This window comes from Dermochelys coriacea, chromosome 6, assembly GCF_009764565.3.
Source record: "Dermochelys coriacea isolate rDerCor1 chromosome 6, rDerCor1.pri.v4, whole genome shotgun sequence".
Classification (NCBI taxonomy): Eukaryota; Metazoa; Chordata; order Testudines; family Dermochelyidae; genus Dermochelys; species Dermochelys coriacea.
This window is the reverse complement of record NC_050073.1, coordinates 116,003,746-116,020,069: the sequence shown is the minus strand read 5'-3', so window position 1 is coordinate 116,020,069 and position 16,324 is coordinate 116,003,746. Positions and strand designations below refer to the sequence as shown.

The following is a 16,324-nucleotide window of genomic DNA, read 5'->3' as shown; positions in this document are numbered from 1 at the left end:
GAAGCTGTTGAGCTAACGGTCTCCCAGGATGGCTTGGTGTTTTCTGTAAAACGTTGGAATTCACTTCTCCTGTTGGTCCTTGTTGACAAGCCTGGTACAAGGCTCTTCGCAGGCATTTAAATGTGTGTTGGGGATTGGGAAAGAGGGTGCAAGTGTGTTGTGTTTGTGAGTCTCTTGTTGCTGTTGTTTAAAATGTTGAGTTATAATTGCAATTGAGTAGGCAGGTCACCAGCAGGATTATTGGCATGATTAATAGCTCATTTAGTTATAGCTTGAACAAAAAAAACCAAACAAACAAACCCAACAAATTGTACCCTAAGAACCTAATTGAAAGCCCATTTTTAAAGTCAATGGAAAGAGTCTGACTGATTTCAAAGGGCTTTGGAACAGGCCCATATGTACCAAGTATTCCTGTCACTGTGCCTCCTCTCTCCCTCCATGCACGCTCTTCCCATAAAGAAAAGGAGTACTTGTGGCACCTTAGAGACTAACAAATTTATTAGAGCATAAGCTTTCGTGAGCTACAGCTCACTTCATCGGATGCATTTGGTGGAAAAAACAGAGGGGAGATTGATATACACACACAGAGAACATGAAACAATGGGTTTATCACACACACTGTAAGGAGAGTGATTACTTAAGATAAGCCATCACCAGCAGCAGGGGGGGGAAAGGAGGAAAACCTTTCATGGTGACAAGCAAGGTAGGCTATTTCCAGCAGTTAACAAGAATATCTGAGGAACAGTGGGGGGTGGGGGGAAGAAATAACATGGGGAAATAGTTTTACTTTGTGTAATGACTCATCCATTCCCAGTCTCTATTCAAGCCTAAATTAATTGTATCCAGTTTGCAAATTAATTCCAATTCAGCAGTCTCTCGTTGGAGTCTGTTTTTGAAGCTTTTTTTGTTGAAGGATAGCCACTCTTAGGTCTGTAATCGAGTGACGAGAGAGATTGAAGTGTTCTCCAACAGTTTTTTTTTATTGTTATAATTCTTGACATCTGATTTGTGTCCATTCATTTTTTTACGTAGAGACTGTCCAGTTTGGCCAATGTATATGGCAGAGGGGCATTGCTGGCACATGATGGCATATATCACATTGGTAGATGCGCAGGTGAACGAGCCTCTGATAGTGTGGCTGATGTGATTAGGTCCTATGATGGTATCCCCTGAATAGATATGTGGACAGAGTTGGCAACGGGCTTTGTTGCAAGGATAGGTTCCTGGGTTAGTGGTTCTGTTGTGTGGTGTGTGGTTGCTGGTGAGTATTTGCTTCAGATTGGGGGGCTGTCTGTAAGCAAGGACTGGCCTGTCTCCCAAGATCTGTGAGAGTGATGGGTCATCCTTCAGGATAGGTTGTAGATCCTTGATGATGCGTTGGAGAGGTTTTAGTTGGGGGCTGAAGGTGATGGCTAGTGGCGTTCTGTTGTTTTCTTTGTTGGGCCTGTCCTGTAGTAGGTGACTTCTGGGTACTCTTCTGGCTCTGTCCATCTGATTCTTCACTTCAGCAGGTGGGTATTGTAGTTGTAGGAATGCATGATAGAGATCTTGTAGATGTTTGTCTCTGTCTGAGGGTTGGAGCAAATGCGGTTATATCGTAGAGCTTGGCTGTAGACAATGGATCGTGTGGTATGATCTGGATGAAAGCTAGAGGCATGTGGTAGGAATAACGGTCAGCAGGTTTCCGATATAGGGTGGTGTTTATGTGACCATCGCTTATTAGCACCGTAGTGTCCAGGAAGTGGAGCTCTTGTGTGGACTGGTCCAGGCTGAGGTTGATGGTGGGATGGAAATTGTTGAAATCATGGTGGAATTCCTCAAGGGCTTCTTTTCCATGGGTCCAGATGATAAAGATGTCATCAATGTAGCGCAAGTAGAGTAGGGGCATTAGGGGACGAGAGCTGAGGAAGCGTTGTTCTAAGTCAGCCATAAAAATGTTGGCATACTGTGGGGCCATGCGGGTACCCATCGCAGTGCCGCTGATTTGAAGGTATACGTTGTCCCCAAATGTGAAATAGTTATGGGCGAGGACAAAGTCACAAAGTTCAGCCACCAGGTTAGCCGTGACATTATCGGGTATACTGTTCCTGACGGCTTGTAGTCCATCTTTGTGTGGAATGTTGGTGTAAAGGCTTCTGCATCCGTAGTGGCTAGGATGGTGTTTTTAGGAAGATCACCAATGGACTGTAGTTTCCTCAGGAAGTCAGTGGTGTCTCGAAGATAGCTGGGAGTGGTGGTAACGTAGGGCCTGAGGAGGGAGTCTACATAGCCAGACAATCCTGCTGTCAGGGTGCCAATGCCGGAGATGATGGGGCGTCCAGGATTTCCAGGTTTATGGATCTTGGTTAGCAGATAGAATACCCCAGGTCGAGGTTCTAGGGGTGTGTCCGTGTGGATTTGTTCTTGTGCTTTTTCAGGGAGTTTCTTGAGCAAATGCTGTAGTTTCTTTTGGTAACTCTCAGTGGGATCAGAGGGTAATGGCTTGTAGAAAGTGGTGTTGGCGAGCTGCCTAGTAGCCTCTTGTTCATACTCCGACCTATTCATGATGACGACAGCACCTCCTTTGTCAGCCTTTTTGATTTTCATGTCAGAGTTGTTTCTGAGGCTGTGGATGGCATTGTGTTCCGCATGGCTGAGGTTATGGGGCAAGCGATGCTGCTTTTCCACAATTTCAGCTCGTGCACGTCGGCGGAAGCACTCTATGTAGAAGTCCAGGCTGCTGTTTCGACCTTCAGGAGGAGTCCACCCAGAATCCTTCTTTTTGTAGTGTTGTTAGGAAGGTCTCTGTGGGTTAATATGTTGGTCAGAGGTGTGCTGGAAATATTCCTTGAGTCGGAGACATCAAAAATAGGATTCTAGGTCACCACAGAACTGTATCATGTTCGTGGGGTGGAAGGGCAAAAGGAGAGGCCCCGAGATAGGACAGATTCTTCTGCTGGGCTAAGAGTATAGTTGGATAGATTAACAATATTGCCTGGTGGGTTAAGGGAACCACTGTTGTGGCCCCTTGTGGCATTTAGTAGTTTAGATAGCTTAGTGTCCTTTTTCTTTTGTAGAGAATCAAAGTGTGTGTTGTAAATGGCTTGTCTAGTTTTTGTAAAGTCCAGCCACGAGGAAGTTTGTTTGGAAGGTTGGTTCTTTATGAGAGTATCCAGTTTTGAGAGCTCATTCTTAATCTTTCCCTGTTTGCTGTAGGCGATGTTGATCAGGTGGTTCTGCAGTTTCTTTGAGAGTGTGTGGCACAAGCTGTCAGCATAGTCTGTGTGGTATGTAGATTGTAATGGATTTTTTACCTTCAGTCCTTTCGGTATGATGTCCATCTGTTTGCATTTGGAGAGGAAGATGATGTCTGTCTGTATCTGTACGAGTTTTTTCATGAAGTTGACAGATTTCCACTCTATACGGCTAAATTCAGTGCCTTGCATAATGACAGGTTTCAGAGTAGCAGCCGTGTTAGTCTGTATTCGCAAAAAGAAAAGGAGGACTTGTGGCACCTTAGAGACTAACAAATTTATTAGAGCATAAGCTTTCGTGAGCTACAGCTCACTTCATCGGATGTATTTGGTGGAAAAAACAGAGGGGAGATTTATATACACGCACAGAGAACATGAAACAATGGGTTTATCACACACACTGTAAGGAGAGTGATCACCCATGTGTGTCTTGCACAATTGTTGTATTTTCTCTTAACGTAGGCTGTATGTTATTTGGTGAAAGGACTCTCTCTCAATATATGTTTGAATAGCAACTAGCAAAAATGGGCCTGATCCTGGCTGGGCATAATAATGCACTTTGAGACTTTTTAGAATTGGATGCATTTTATAAACAAATCCTGCCTCAACTGCATGGAGATAGAGAAGCTTGCCATACCATCGACTCAAGCAAAAGATTACTGCTTGTTGGAACTTGAATTCTGTCAGCTCAGGAGACACATGGAATAACAAAAGCCAGGCATGTCTCAGTGGGCAAACAGAAGACTGGATACAGCGTAATTCTGTATACATCTTATTTCTAGATTGGTATAAATCTCCTCCATTTAGTTACACTAACAACCTGGGAAGCCACTGGGTTTGAGCTTGAGCTTTGTGCAGCAATATACTTAACTTGAAGAAGCTCTCAATGAAATAACTGCTTGGTTTTTATGTTCAAAATCAGAAGTGGTACCAAAATGCTATCTGAAAAGGACATGTCTCTGAAAGGCTCCACTAACAAATATGTTGGAAGCTTATTGTAGAGGCCTCCTACATCTAATGAAACCAGCATATTGTGGGAAAGATTCAGGAGGTCGGTGTATGCTAATAAAATAACAATGGCAGTAGCTGACTTTGTCTGTGTCACAGAGTGAATTTCTCTAAATAGCCCTTATTCCCAATCTGTCTTTGAATTGGTGTTATGCCATTTTGATGATAGTTAAAGAGTTAAGTGCACCAGGGAAGGTATTGAAAACTTGCCAATAACTATGGCAGTTGCTGTTTTTTCCCGTCTTCGGTTTGGTCACTAACTAGACTGTCCCACAAGCACTGTAACTAGTGACATTGTTCAACGCTGAAGGATTCTACTTGCTTTGTGCAGCCAGTATTTGAGTTATCATTTTTGTATTCTTATTTAAACATTGAATCTGGAAGATTTCCCAGATGGATTGTCTGCCCCATTCCACTACATTTAAGATGCTGGGGTCAGACGGGCAGTAAATTGAATCACAGGGTGAACTACTTTATCTCTTCTTGTCAAACAACTTGTGAATTATTCTTATCTTCCCCTCATTTCCCATAAAACATCTGGCTAGCAGATTTAAAAATAAAGAACATCTGTATGCCAAAAATGTAGCTGAATGTGTGCCACAGATGATCCATCCACAGCACACCCCAAATGGGAGTTTCTTAATCTGGGATGGGTTTGGAGAAGGATCCATGAGATAATCCACAGCACCGTTATGTATTTTCTTATCTCAGCGCTGACTCAGGCTCTTTAGTAATGTTGCTGAATTACAATAACTCAAAGCTATAAACTACTACAGTCACTCCTCGGATGTTAACTAACTTGAATATGGGCTGGCTCCAAGGAGCCCTCTGTATGGGCTGTATCACCTTTTGTTACAGGTTTCTAAAGAGCCCAATTCTATCCTGAACTCTAGGCCCTATCCTAATGCAGATAAATGTCTGAATAAGAAAATCTATCAATTACCACTAGCTTTTAAACAGTCTTTGTATTTAAATATCTTCTATTCATCCAATTTTACTTCAAGGATTTGTTAAATTTTACTGCTAATGAGAGTTCAAACGTTACTTTCAGACAACTTAATTTTGCGAGTGTACCTCACTAGTAAACTAGTGTGAATTAAATGTATTTGCATCATCTCTTCCCATTACTTCAAAGAGACTGAGTAGTTTAGGCCTAATTTTTTTTTTAAGCATTAACAAAATCCTAGTATTCTTCTTTGAGCGCCTGCTCATGTCCATTCCACATTAGGTGTGCGCGCGCTGCATGCGCAGTCCCCAGAGATTTCTCCCTCGGTGGTATCTGTCAGACTGGCTCTAGTGTCCTCTGGTGCTGTGTGCTGATGTGCCAGTATAAGGGGCCCAACTGGCTCCGCAGCCTCTCAGTTTCTTCGTACCGCCCACAACGATCACTGGAACAGCTCTTCTTGCTTTGGCAATCTCCTACTCAATGGTCTTAGTTCAGTCCTTTTCCTATGTTTCTCCGTACCCTGTACTTAATTTTTCTCAGTTTAGACTGTTGTAGATTAGTTGTATATAGATAGTTGGTGCTTCTCACCCTGTTAGCGGAGTTTCATCCTGGTGCCGGGGCATGCTTCGGTCCCTGGGTTTCAAGCCCAGTGCCTCCTACAACAAGCTTATGCCTGTGAGTGACCCACACTCCAATTGTCTGAAGTGCCTGAGAGCGACTCCTATTAGGAACTGCTACCAGATCTGGTCCCTGGGTTTCAAACCCTGTAAGAGGAAGAACTGGGAGGCCAGATTGAAGTCACTCCTGATAGAGGTGGTGCTCCATCCCTCATCAGAGCCAAGCCAGTCAGACTTGGCACTCAGTACCTCAGCGTTGGTGCAGAGTGCTCCTCTCGCTGGGAGAGTCTCTCGGCACCGTTGTCCTTTGTCAGTGCCAAAGAAAACATAAGCAGCAGCTGGCTGAGGGTGGATGTTTCCCCGATTCTGAAGAGAACAAAGCATGGGGCACGCAGTGGAGTGCGACATGAGTCTGGCTACCCCTCTGTCCCTGCTCCAAGGGCAACACCGGTGACTCCACCTCATGTGCAGACACCGCTGAGTCCTATCCCAGACCATCCCTCAGCACTAAAAGGGCAAAGCAGCACAAGCGGGATCATGATAGCATCTACCCTGGAGGCGTTCTCTGCAGCTAAGAACCTGCTGGTGCTCTCGGTACTGATGTTGCCCGTGGTATAAGAGTCGGTAACGGGGAGCAGAAGGGAGCATGTGGCCCCAGGCTCCCATTTGGTACCATCTAAAGGGAAACCATCCTTGCTTGTCTCAGTGCAGGTCTTCCCTCCTCAGCATCGTTCGTTGGCACCGATGGATACTGCCCCTCCATGGTCCCAGGTGGAAGGCTTGTCATCGGACTCAAAGTGGAGTCATATTCCCACTTAAGGAACCGTTGCAAGTTCTCCCCCCAGGCAGCCCTACTAGTTGGTGGATCTGGTGCAGGAGCACTGCGAGTACTTGTGGGCACTGGTCTATGCAGATGCAATGGCCATTTTGGAACTGGGGGGTTTTCCCCCAATGCAAAGGCCCTCTTCCAGATGCCAATACTCTGTAGTTTCAGGAAGAAGAGCACCCCCATCTTTATGACTGGCACCAGACCCGCACTCCAGTACCAAGCCCTGTACCAACCTGCAGGACCCGGTTGGTGCAGAAGGAGCAGGAGATGAACCCCCTGCCGGTGCAGGCCTCTTCTTCCTCCTCCCTGGATGATGCAGTGTCTGGGGTGCGCATATACGCCCTCACGACGACTTCGCAGCTGTTCAAGAGTTGTTGAAAAGGGTGACCTCAAACCTTGGGCTGGAAATGGAGGTAGTCAAAGAATCCTCCCACAGCCTGATTGATATCTTGACCACCAAGGGCCCGTCAAAGGTGGCCCTCCCCTCTCAATGAGGCCATTATGGGACTGGTTAAAGACCTCTGGCGAACTCTGTCCTCCCTGCCTCCCACTGCAAAAAGGACCAAAAAGAAGTACTTTGTTCCCACCTAAGGCTGTGAGTACTTGTACTCTTATTCCCCTTCAGGATTCCTAGTGGTCTCAGCAGCTGTGAGGGACAGACGGACAACAAGGAGCGACCTCCAAAGCAAAGGACTCAGAGATACAACAGAGGTGCAACAGTCCATTCAGGACCTTCCATTTTGAAGGCACTTCGGAGGCCACATCCATTTGTTGGGAGAAGAATGAACAAACAAGCTTCGTGGCCTAAAGGATTCGAGAGACACCCTCAAGTCCCTGGGTCTATATGCCCTGGTGCGTTTGAGGACACACTTCGGACGTCAACAACTGGTCCACTTGTGAGGACCTGTTTAAGATGCTAAACTGGTTAAACGCAGACAATCACTCCCATTCACTTCAGCCTTGTTACCAGGCCCTCACAGACTCTCGGGAGGCTTCAAGCAGAACTTTTGATGGGGAGCTCGAGGGTGTTATACCAATCCTTGTACCAGATCCTGCCCCATCTCTCCCACTTCAGCCCAGTGTGGTCCTTCGTTACATCAGACAGGTGGGTACTGAGTACAGTGGAGGAAAGTTACACTCTCCAGTTTATTTCCAGCCCTCCTCGCAGCCCCCTTTCCTGTCCCTCTTCAGGGACCCTTCTCACGAGCAGCTTTTGGCCCAGGAGGTACAAGCCTTCCTCCAGGTAGGGGCTGTGGAAGAGGAACCTCTGATCTTGAGAGGGAAAGGGTTTTACTCCAATTATTTCCTAATCCCAAAGGCCAAAGGGGGTCCCAGACCCATACTAGACCTCCATTTCCTCAACAATTACCTCAAGAAACTGAAATTCCACACGGTCTCCCTGGCCTCCATTATTCACTGCCTGGATCCAGGGGACTGGTACACTGCCCTCGACTTAAGACTGTATTTTCACATCTCCATATTTCGGGGCCACAGAAGGTTTCTCAGCAAACCATGAACCAGACCCACTACAGTTCACTGTCCTCCCCTTTGGCCCGTCAGCAAAGGGGAGGACAGTGAACTGTAGTGGGTCCCCTCGAGTAGTCACAAAATGCATGGCAATAGTGGTGGCCTTCTCCAGAAGGCGAGGGGTGCAAGTCTATCCTTACCTCAATGACTGGCTGACCAAGGGCGGGTCCGAGACCCAGGTGAAAGCCAGCATCTACCTGCTCCAAGCTACCTTCCAAATATTGGGCCTGCTGATAAATGAGCAGAAGTCAACCCTCATCCCCATTCATAGGATAGAGTTTATTGGTGCAGTTCTCGATTCCACCTGGGCCAGAGCCTTCCTCCTAGAGGCCTGCTTCCAGACAGTGTCATCCCTGCTATCACAGGTAAAGTCTGCCATATCATGACAGCCCGTTTCTGCCTCAGACTATTGGGTCATATGGCCATGTGCACATATGTGGTACAGCAAACGAGACTGCGCCTCAGACCTTTTCAAACATGGCTGGCCTCAGCGTACTCACCAAACCGTCGTCATTTGAACTCTGTGGCTATGGTTCCTCCTCAGGTCTTTGTCTCCTTAGATTGGTCGAGGGATCTCCTAGTCGGTAGGCTTGGGCATTAACTTTGTCGCTCCCCCATCATCAGTATCCCTAATCTCAGATGCATCTGAGATAGATTGGGGGACTCATCTCGAGCACCTCAGGACTCAAGATCTGTGGTCCCAGGAGGAACTCTCCTGTCACATAAATATCAGAGAGCTCTGAGCAATCTGCTTAGCACACCAGGTGTTTTTACCTCAGATTGTAGGCAAGGTTGTTAAAGTTCTTGCGGATAACACAGCTGCTATGTTTTACATCAACAGGCAAGGAAGAATATGCCCTCTTCTTCACCCCACCCTCCGTGTCAAGAGGCTATTCACTTGTGGAAATTCTGTGTGAAGCACTCGATACACCTTGAAACGTCTCACCTTCTGGGAGCCAAGAACAATCTGGCAAATTACCTCAACAGATCTTTCTCCTCTCACCACAAGTGGTCCCTTCACGCCAATATAGCCAGGACCATCTTCCAGTGGTGGTGGACTGCCTGTTTTGCTGGGTTGTGAAATGATCTATAAGGGAAGTGTCAGCAGTTTTGTTCTCTACACGGGTGCAGCGCGGGCTTGCTCACAGATGCCATCCTGCTTCTTTGGACAACGCACCTGTTCTATGTGTTTCCCTCCCGATTCCTCTTGTGCACAAAGTCCTACTCAGAGTCAAGCAGAACAGAGCGAAGGTTATCCTTATAGCCCCAGCATGCGTGCCAGCATTGGTTTGATACGTTAGTGGACCTGTCAGTAGCAAGCCCAATGCCACTCCCTCTCCTCCCAGACCTGATCTCGCAAGATCACTGCCAATTGCTTCACCTGAACCTCAAGGCCCTCCGCCTGACCATGGTTAAACCCAGCTGAGTCCGCCAAGTCTTGCTACGTAATAGGAAACTATCTACTGAGTGACTTACCTCACCAGTGGGAGCATTTCTCAGTGTAGTTGTCGGCTGGAATATCTGGTTCATCTGAGACAGCAGGGTCTAGCCATTTCTTTGATTTCAAGGTACACCTACCGTGGATGCGAAAACAGACTAACACGGCTGCTACTCTGAAACCTACCGTGGATGGTAGGTCGATTTCTGGCCCGGGTCCCAAATCAGGATATTTGCAGATCGGCAATCTGGTCGTCAGTGCACACTTTTTCATCCCACTACACCATCACCCAGCAGGCTAGAGGTGATGCTGGGTTTGGTAGAGCAGTGTTGCAATCCGCATGTCCATGAACTCTGAGCCCACTTCTTAAGGTACCGCTTGGGAGTAGACTAACATGGAATGGACATGAGTAAGCACTCGAAGCAGAAAAAACGGTTACTAACTTTCTGTAAACGTTCTTTGAGGTGTGTTGCTTATGTCCATTCCATGACCCACCTTCCTGCCCCTCTGTTGGAGTTAGCCGGCAAGAAGGAATCGTGAGGATGCGGAGCTGGCCGGACCCCTTTAACTGGCACATGAGTGCATGGCACCAGAGGACACCGGAGTCTGCCCGATAGATACCATTGAGGGGAAAATCTCCAGTGACTGTGCATGCGGCACGTACATACCTAACATGGAATGGACCTGAACAGCACATCTCGAACAGTTACAGAAATAAAAATATTTATATAGTAGGCTTACTGATCTTTTAATACCTTTGAAAAGATACATAGACATCACCAACTATAGCTTCATCCAGTCCTCTAGCTTCCCTGAAAAGGTCCAGAGCTTTTCTGGTTAGATGCTATGAAATTATTGCAATTCACCAAACAGAAATAACTAACTAATAAAAGAAATCCATAGTGTGTTTAAAAATATTTTTGCCCATTGAATGCCTGCAAATTCTACGTTAGCTTTTCAAAAAACATTTTTAATACAATTGGTGAAGAGGGCATTTGGCACTGAGGACCCAGTTCCCTTAGAGTTTTAAAGTGCAGAGGAAAGATGGTCCAGCAGCTAGGAGGTGGGATGTTTTTTGGCGGGGGTGTGTGTGTCATCAGTGGGCAAGGGAATAGGTGGAGTAAGGAAATATTTGGGCCCTTACTTTGCTAGAAACTGGAAAGTGGACAGGATCTCTGATAACATTGTTCTACCTAAAACTAACTGATTTTAAAAAGAAACATCTGGACAAACTTGTAACTCTACACTAGAATCGCTTTTAAGCAGGCCCAATTTTAAGCCTAAACTATTTGATTATGTTCCTCTCACTGCAATTAATGCAATTATAAAAGGTGACCATGCAAAAGGGCTACCAGAAAAGCTTTTATCGGAAAGCAGAAGTCAAAATAAAGTGCTGCCATCTTGGAAAGTAAAGTCTGGGGTCCCATAGCCTTTCAGAAATGGGAGTGCTCCCTTGATTGAATACTGCTGACCACTGCTTGAGTGGTGTCCAGCCATTCCTGACAGAGGAGTGGCCACAAGGCCTTTGAAGGGAGGAGGAAAGTATAAGGGGAAGCTCACCCCCTAAAATGACCAGCTTGGCCTTGAAGATTCTAGGATAATTGTAAAGTACATCCTTTTCCTTGAAAACAGGAGGATTATTTCACATTGTGATGAGAAACCATAGGTCAAGAACGAAATTCCTCAAGACTCACAAAGACCAAAATACAGTGTGTTTTTAACTGATGAGCTAGGTTAACGGGGGAAGATCAATAGCAGCAGCTATGGAAAGTGGACTTGTTTGGGCAGAGTATGAAGCAGAGCACTGGCAACATGGCAAATGGGAAGAGTATAAAGCCATGGTTTAGAGAACACATGGCTCTTTAACCTTATTCAAAAATAATAGTGCATGTTTTTCTTAACCTTAGAGTTTAGTCTGCCCTCAGTAAAAACAAGATACATGAAAAACCATGCACCAGAATAAGCAAACCTCTTTTTCCTGGTTTCTGCATATAAGATTTACAGATACTTAAAATAAACCTATGAAAAACAGACACAGTGTGCTGGAATTTGCTAACTAGTCAGAGCAATTACCTACAGGTTCCAAAACCCAACTGAGCTTGACTTTTGGAAATAGACTTGGCAAGCTCTTCTTCCTGGTGCTGTTGTCAAGGTGTACATGAAAAGATACTGACCTCTGCCAGAAACCCCAGGAATCCTGTTCAGAGATGAACTTGGGTAATGGTCATGAAGGAATTAAAATAACACAGATGTGGATTAATGTAAAAAAGTAGGCAAAACACTTATTTCTCATTGTGTGGTTTCAGTGTGGCAGAGCCTTTTTAAAATGCTCTGGTGTACCACAGTAATTAAAGGGGTTAAGAGCATTAACTTAACATTAACCTAACAAGAAAATAAATGCCTCAGTTGAAAGCCAACAATGTATCCTGTTTGTTTTATTGGAAAAACAAGAATTAATGCAAGTTGCCATGGTAAAATTAGGTTTAAAATCTTTTCAGCAGTAATGATTTTTGTGCTGCTTCAGAGATCACATACTAGTTGATTGTGAATGCCATAATTTCTGTAGAATCAGACTTCTTTATAAGACTGAGACTCCCATTTAAAGGTGATCTGGAAAGGGGAAAACAACGGACTGTCCTCCCACTCTTCCCTCCTCTCCCCCCCCCCCCCCCCAAGTCTGAGGAAGGTCTGAAAAGCTTTTCAATAAAAGGCGTGTTTGGGGGGATTACCCACCTTGCTTGTTTTTTTTGTTGTTGTCTTTTTATACTGTAAAAATTCAGGTCTTTTACTTGGAAGACTCTCTATGAAAGACTGGAGAACTATTAAGCTTCTGCCAAGAGAAAAACATGCTGCAAGTAAAACTTGATTGATTGAGATGAGAGAATTTTTATTAAGACTATGTAAAACTCACTGGTATTAGGGGTGATGGGGGTGGTTTTTATCTCGGGAGAAAAGCTGTCAGATATCCTCCAGTAAAACTGGGAAACATAAGACTTTGTTCCTAATGTTTTAAAGGGCAAGCAAAAAAAAAAGCCTCTGTCCTTTACAAAACAAAACCAGGAACTGTCTTAGGCTTTCTTTCATATGTCATAAAGAAACTAAAAATGGCACAAACTTCCAGCCCCCTGCCCTCTCCCCCCCACCCCCCCATTTGTAGGTTACCATTGATGTTGAAAGGGAGTTTTTGTACTGTGTAATGTCCATGTTTTGAGAGGCTTGTCTTCAGCACCATGAAGCCTTCCCTGCACTCGTCAATATAAAGCACTGGCTCATACCTGGATTTGGCAATAAAAGACAAACTCACTCTGTTAACTTAGCATCTTACTAACAATAACTCAGTTAGAAATATCGCTCACGTGGGTGCATTATAGTTATTAGGTGTGAGAAATACAGTTTTCAAACTGTAATTAATCATTTTTGAATAAAATTCTTTACACATTTATGGCATCAATGGCATCACGTTTATTACGTTTTACCTAAAAAGGCTGACCTGTTTTATGTACTTTTTATGGAAACAGTGCAGTCATAAATTAAAAGATGCAACTCTTTTAGATATTTTACTGGTGGTCCTGTATTTTCCTGCCAGAAGTGCAGCTGTTTTGGGTTTCTCAGGATAACATATAAAAAGGCTGTGTGCACATTGCAAGTTTATGCTTGAATTGCCAAGCCAGAGGGAGAATGACTCAACCTTCCGGGGAGCAACTTGTACTAAGATGTGATGAATCAAAACAGCTAATTTAATCTTAGTGGCTTTCATTACAACTGTGAAAACCAATTCTCATGTGTGGTACTGTATCTGGCTTTTAAAGGTTGAGGCAGCCACTCTCCTGGTGGTGATAAGCTGTAACCCTGGGGATTTTATGTGCTTAATTGGATTCTATAGACCAGATCCTCAGCTGGTATAAATGGATATTGCTGCATCAAAGTAATTTACACCAGGTGAGGATCTGGCCCTACATCTTTATTATGCAAGGGCAGGGATTATGAGTTTATGGCACTAAATGAAACATTCAAGCCCCATTTAGCCCCATTCTTCTTCATACAACACTGCCACTTTACTCTAAGTGGGCAAAATAACCTGAGTGTTTGCTCTCCCCAGCCCTTTTTTGGGAGCTCGAGAGCTCAAGGACACACAATGAGCATAGCCTCTTCCAGCTTCAGGTCACTGGTTCAAATTTGGTCTGGATATTTCCAGCCCTGGTGAAATGAGTTGCTGGTTTCTGTCCACTTGCTAATAGGGATTCTGGGGACACCTGTGTCTGATGCAATTTCCCTATCAGTAAAATGGGGAATATACTTAATTCACAGGGGTGCTGTAAGGATTCATTCACTAATGGGTCTGGTTTTGCAATCGCCTTGCACCAGTGTAACTTCATGAATTCAGTGGAATTGCTCTAGATATACATTCTGGGAGCAGAATGCAAAGTATTGGTGTCAACAAACCCACCAGCACCACTGGCAGTCTAGCATTAACTGGACATAGAACTCCTCAAAGACCCTTTCAGAGCAATGTAGGGAAGCTTGTATTGCCATTGTCCCTCCGGGCTTGTCCTGTGAGTTACTAGGGGACTTTAGACGCAGGTGGTTCCATAGACTTCTATAGAGTCTGATATTTTTCATATTCTTGACTAAGTGCTTGAATTTACTCACCACAAATAGCTAGATTTTCAAGAGCGGTAACAAAAGCAACTGGGGGAAAAAATGCATAGATACTCACTGCACCCAGAAAACCTGAAATTTGTGACCACACCTAGGGATGCATTTTCACACATACTGGCCTGTGTTATACACCTGTGCTTCCCAACTGGTGTGCCATCAGGCCTGAACAGGTGTGCTGCTAATTTTTTTGTAAAACTACACTAGAACAAAAAAAAAAACCCTTCCCTTGTATTTTAATTCGTGTTGGAGGTGGATTGCAGTTTGTACTTTTGCTCTCCGGGACCAGGCCCCGTGCGAATATTATGCATATGTCACATTCCACTCCTCAAAGTGAGGTTAAGATAGCAAATTTGAGTCATAGAATATCAGGATTGGAAGGGACCTCAGGAGGTCATCTAGTCCCACTCCCTGTTCAAAGTCCTGTGGAGTGGGAGCAGGGAAGAAGAAAGGAATGGGCGGAAAGCTGCCTTCTGATTGGCTGTCTGTCTCACTGCCCTGTCTTCTCCAGGGGCAGAGCAACCAATCAGAACTCAGTCTCCCTCTTCTCCCCCCCCTCCTGCAGCCACCAGCTGGGGGGGCGGGGGAGGGGGAAAGAGCCTCCTGGAGCACCCCTCCCCAGCCTGGAAGGGGAGCAGGGACTCTGCTACAGCCCCCCAGGGTTGGGAGGGGAGGAGAACTGCAGGAGAAGCAGAAGTGAGGTGTGGGGGATGGGTGCGAGGTGGGGGAGGTACAGCTGGTGCGGGTGGGGGGCAGAATTGGGGGGAGGTGTGGGCTAGACTGGTTAGGGACAGAACTGATTTGGAGACTGGGGAACAGGATTGATTTGGAGGTTGGGGGGCAGAATTCATTGCTGGGCTTGGGATGTGCAGATGTGGGGGGTGAGAAATTCTGCTGCAGGGGCCAAAATCCTCCTACCCAATACATTTGGGAGCCTTGCTTGGGATTGGGTCATGAATATTCATGAGTTCATTTGGAGACAATGTGGTGTGCCTCAAAATAATGGAAGGTATATCAAGGTGTGTCGTGGCACAGAAAAGGTTGGGAACCACTGTTACACACACATGGGCAGGTTCTTCCAGGTGCATGGCCTCTGAAATGTGTCCGAGGTCTTTGAACCCTTGTTTTCTGAACTTTACAAGTCATATTGCACATTGTTATATTATTTAATCACTAAAACTTTGAGAAATCTAGTTTTTGAGACTATACAAAATATATTTATATGTGGTCTGACTCTTTAATAATCTGTGCTTTACTTATGTTAGAAATCATTCAGTATACTTTGCTTATTGAACAATTATGGGAGAAGCTAAGTATATTTGATCGCTGTAGTTTCTAATTGTCTTGGTTAGATTTTGAGTGATATTTTTACCATCATTGGAAAAGTTTTCAGTGGTGGGAACTTAAAAAAAAAACTTGGAGTTCCAACAATATATGTGATATTTGGTTTTGGCCTAAAACAATATTTCTCTTTGTTTTAGATATCTAAACCATGTCCGAGCTACCTCTCCACAGGATCTTGCTGGGGGCTACACTTCCTCTCTTGCTTGTCACCGAGCCCTACAGGATGCTTTCAGTGGGCTTTTCTGGCATCCCAGCTAGCCTACATACACCGGCCTGTGAGCAGTGGATTCTGGAGTGGAGCAAGTCAAGCAAACCTCCAGTGAAACTGCTGCCATCTGCACTATCGTTAACCTGCTGTCACCTTTTTCATATATAGTATATGTGTGTGTGTGTATATATATATATATATATATATATATATATATATATATATATATATGTGTGTGTGTGTATATATATATATATAAAAAAATACTTAAGCACAGCTGGCTTTACTAAAGTGTGTTTTTTTTTTTTTTTTTTTTTCAAGTCTGCACAAGAGCTTTGTAAAGTGGTGGATACATTTTTGCAGAAGGGGAACTCTTTAGTCATGTGGTACTTTGCTGAGAGGGGCTGAAGCAATAAGCCACATCTAATGGAAGATGTGAATAATTCAGCTATGGATGTTTGAGGTTTAAAAAAAGAGACTTGTAAATTTTTTAAAATAAAACCAGACTTTTTATTAAA

The 16,324-nt window shown here is 44.7% G+C and overlaps 1 protein-coding gene across 5 annotated transcripts in view; it reads left to right on the top strand.

Annotated features, from left to right (window-relative positions):
- Window positions 1-16,324, top strand: part of MNAT1 (MNAT1 component of CDK activating kinase) — a 198,458-nt gene extending 182,134 nt beyond the window's left edge. For 2 of the 5 annotated variants that reach the window (XR_006282365.1, XR_006282364.1), the window contains 2 exons: window positions 15,736-15,977; window positions 16,067-16,324. Coding sequence is in view for 3 of the 5 variants with exons in the window: in XM_038406548.2 (XP_038262476.1) it covers window positions 15,736-15,856 (121 nt within the window). In the remaining 2 variants the exon portion in view is untranslated. Of the gene's footprint in view, window positions 1-15,735; window positions 15,978-16,066 lie in introns of those variants that run through there. The other 3 variants (XM_038406548.2, XM_043517618.1, XM_043517620.1) reach the window with 2 other exon arrangements.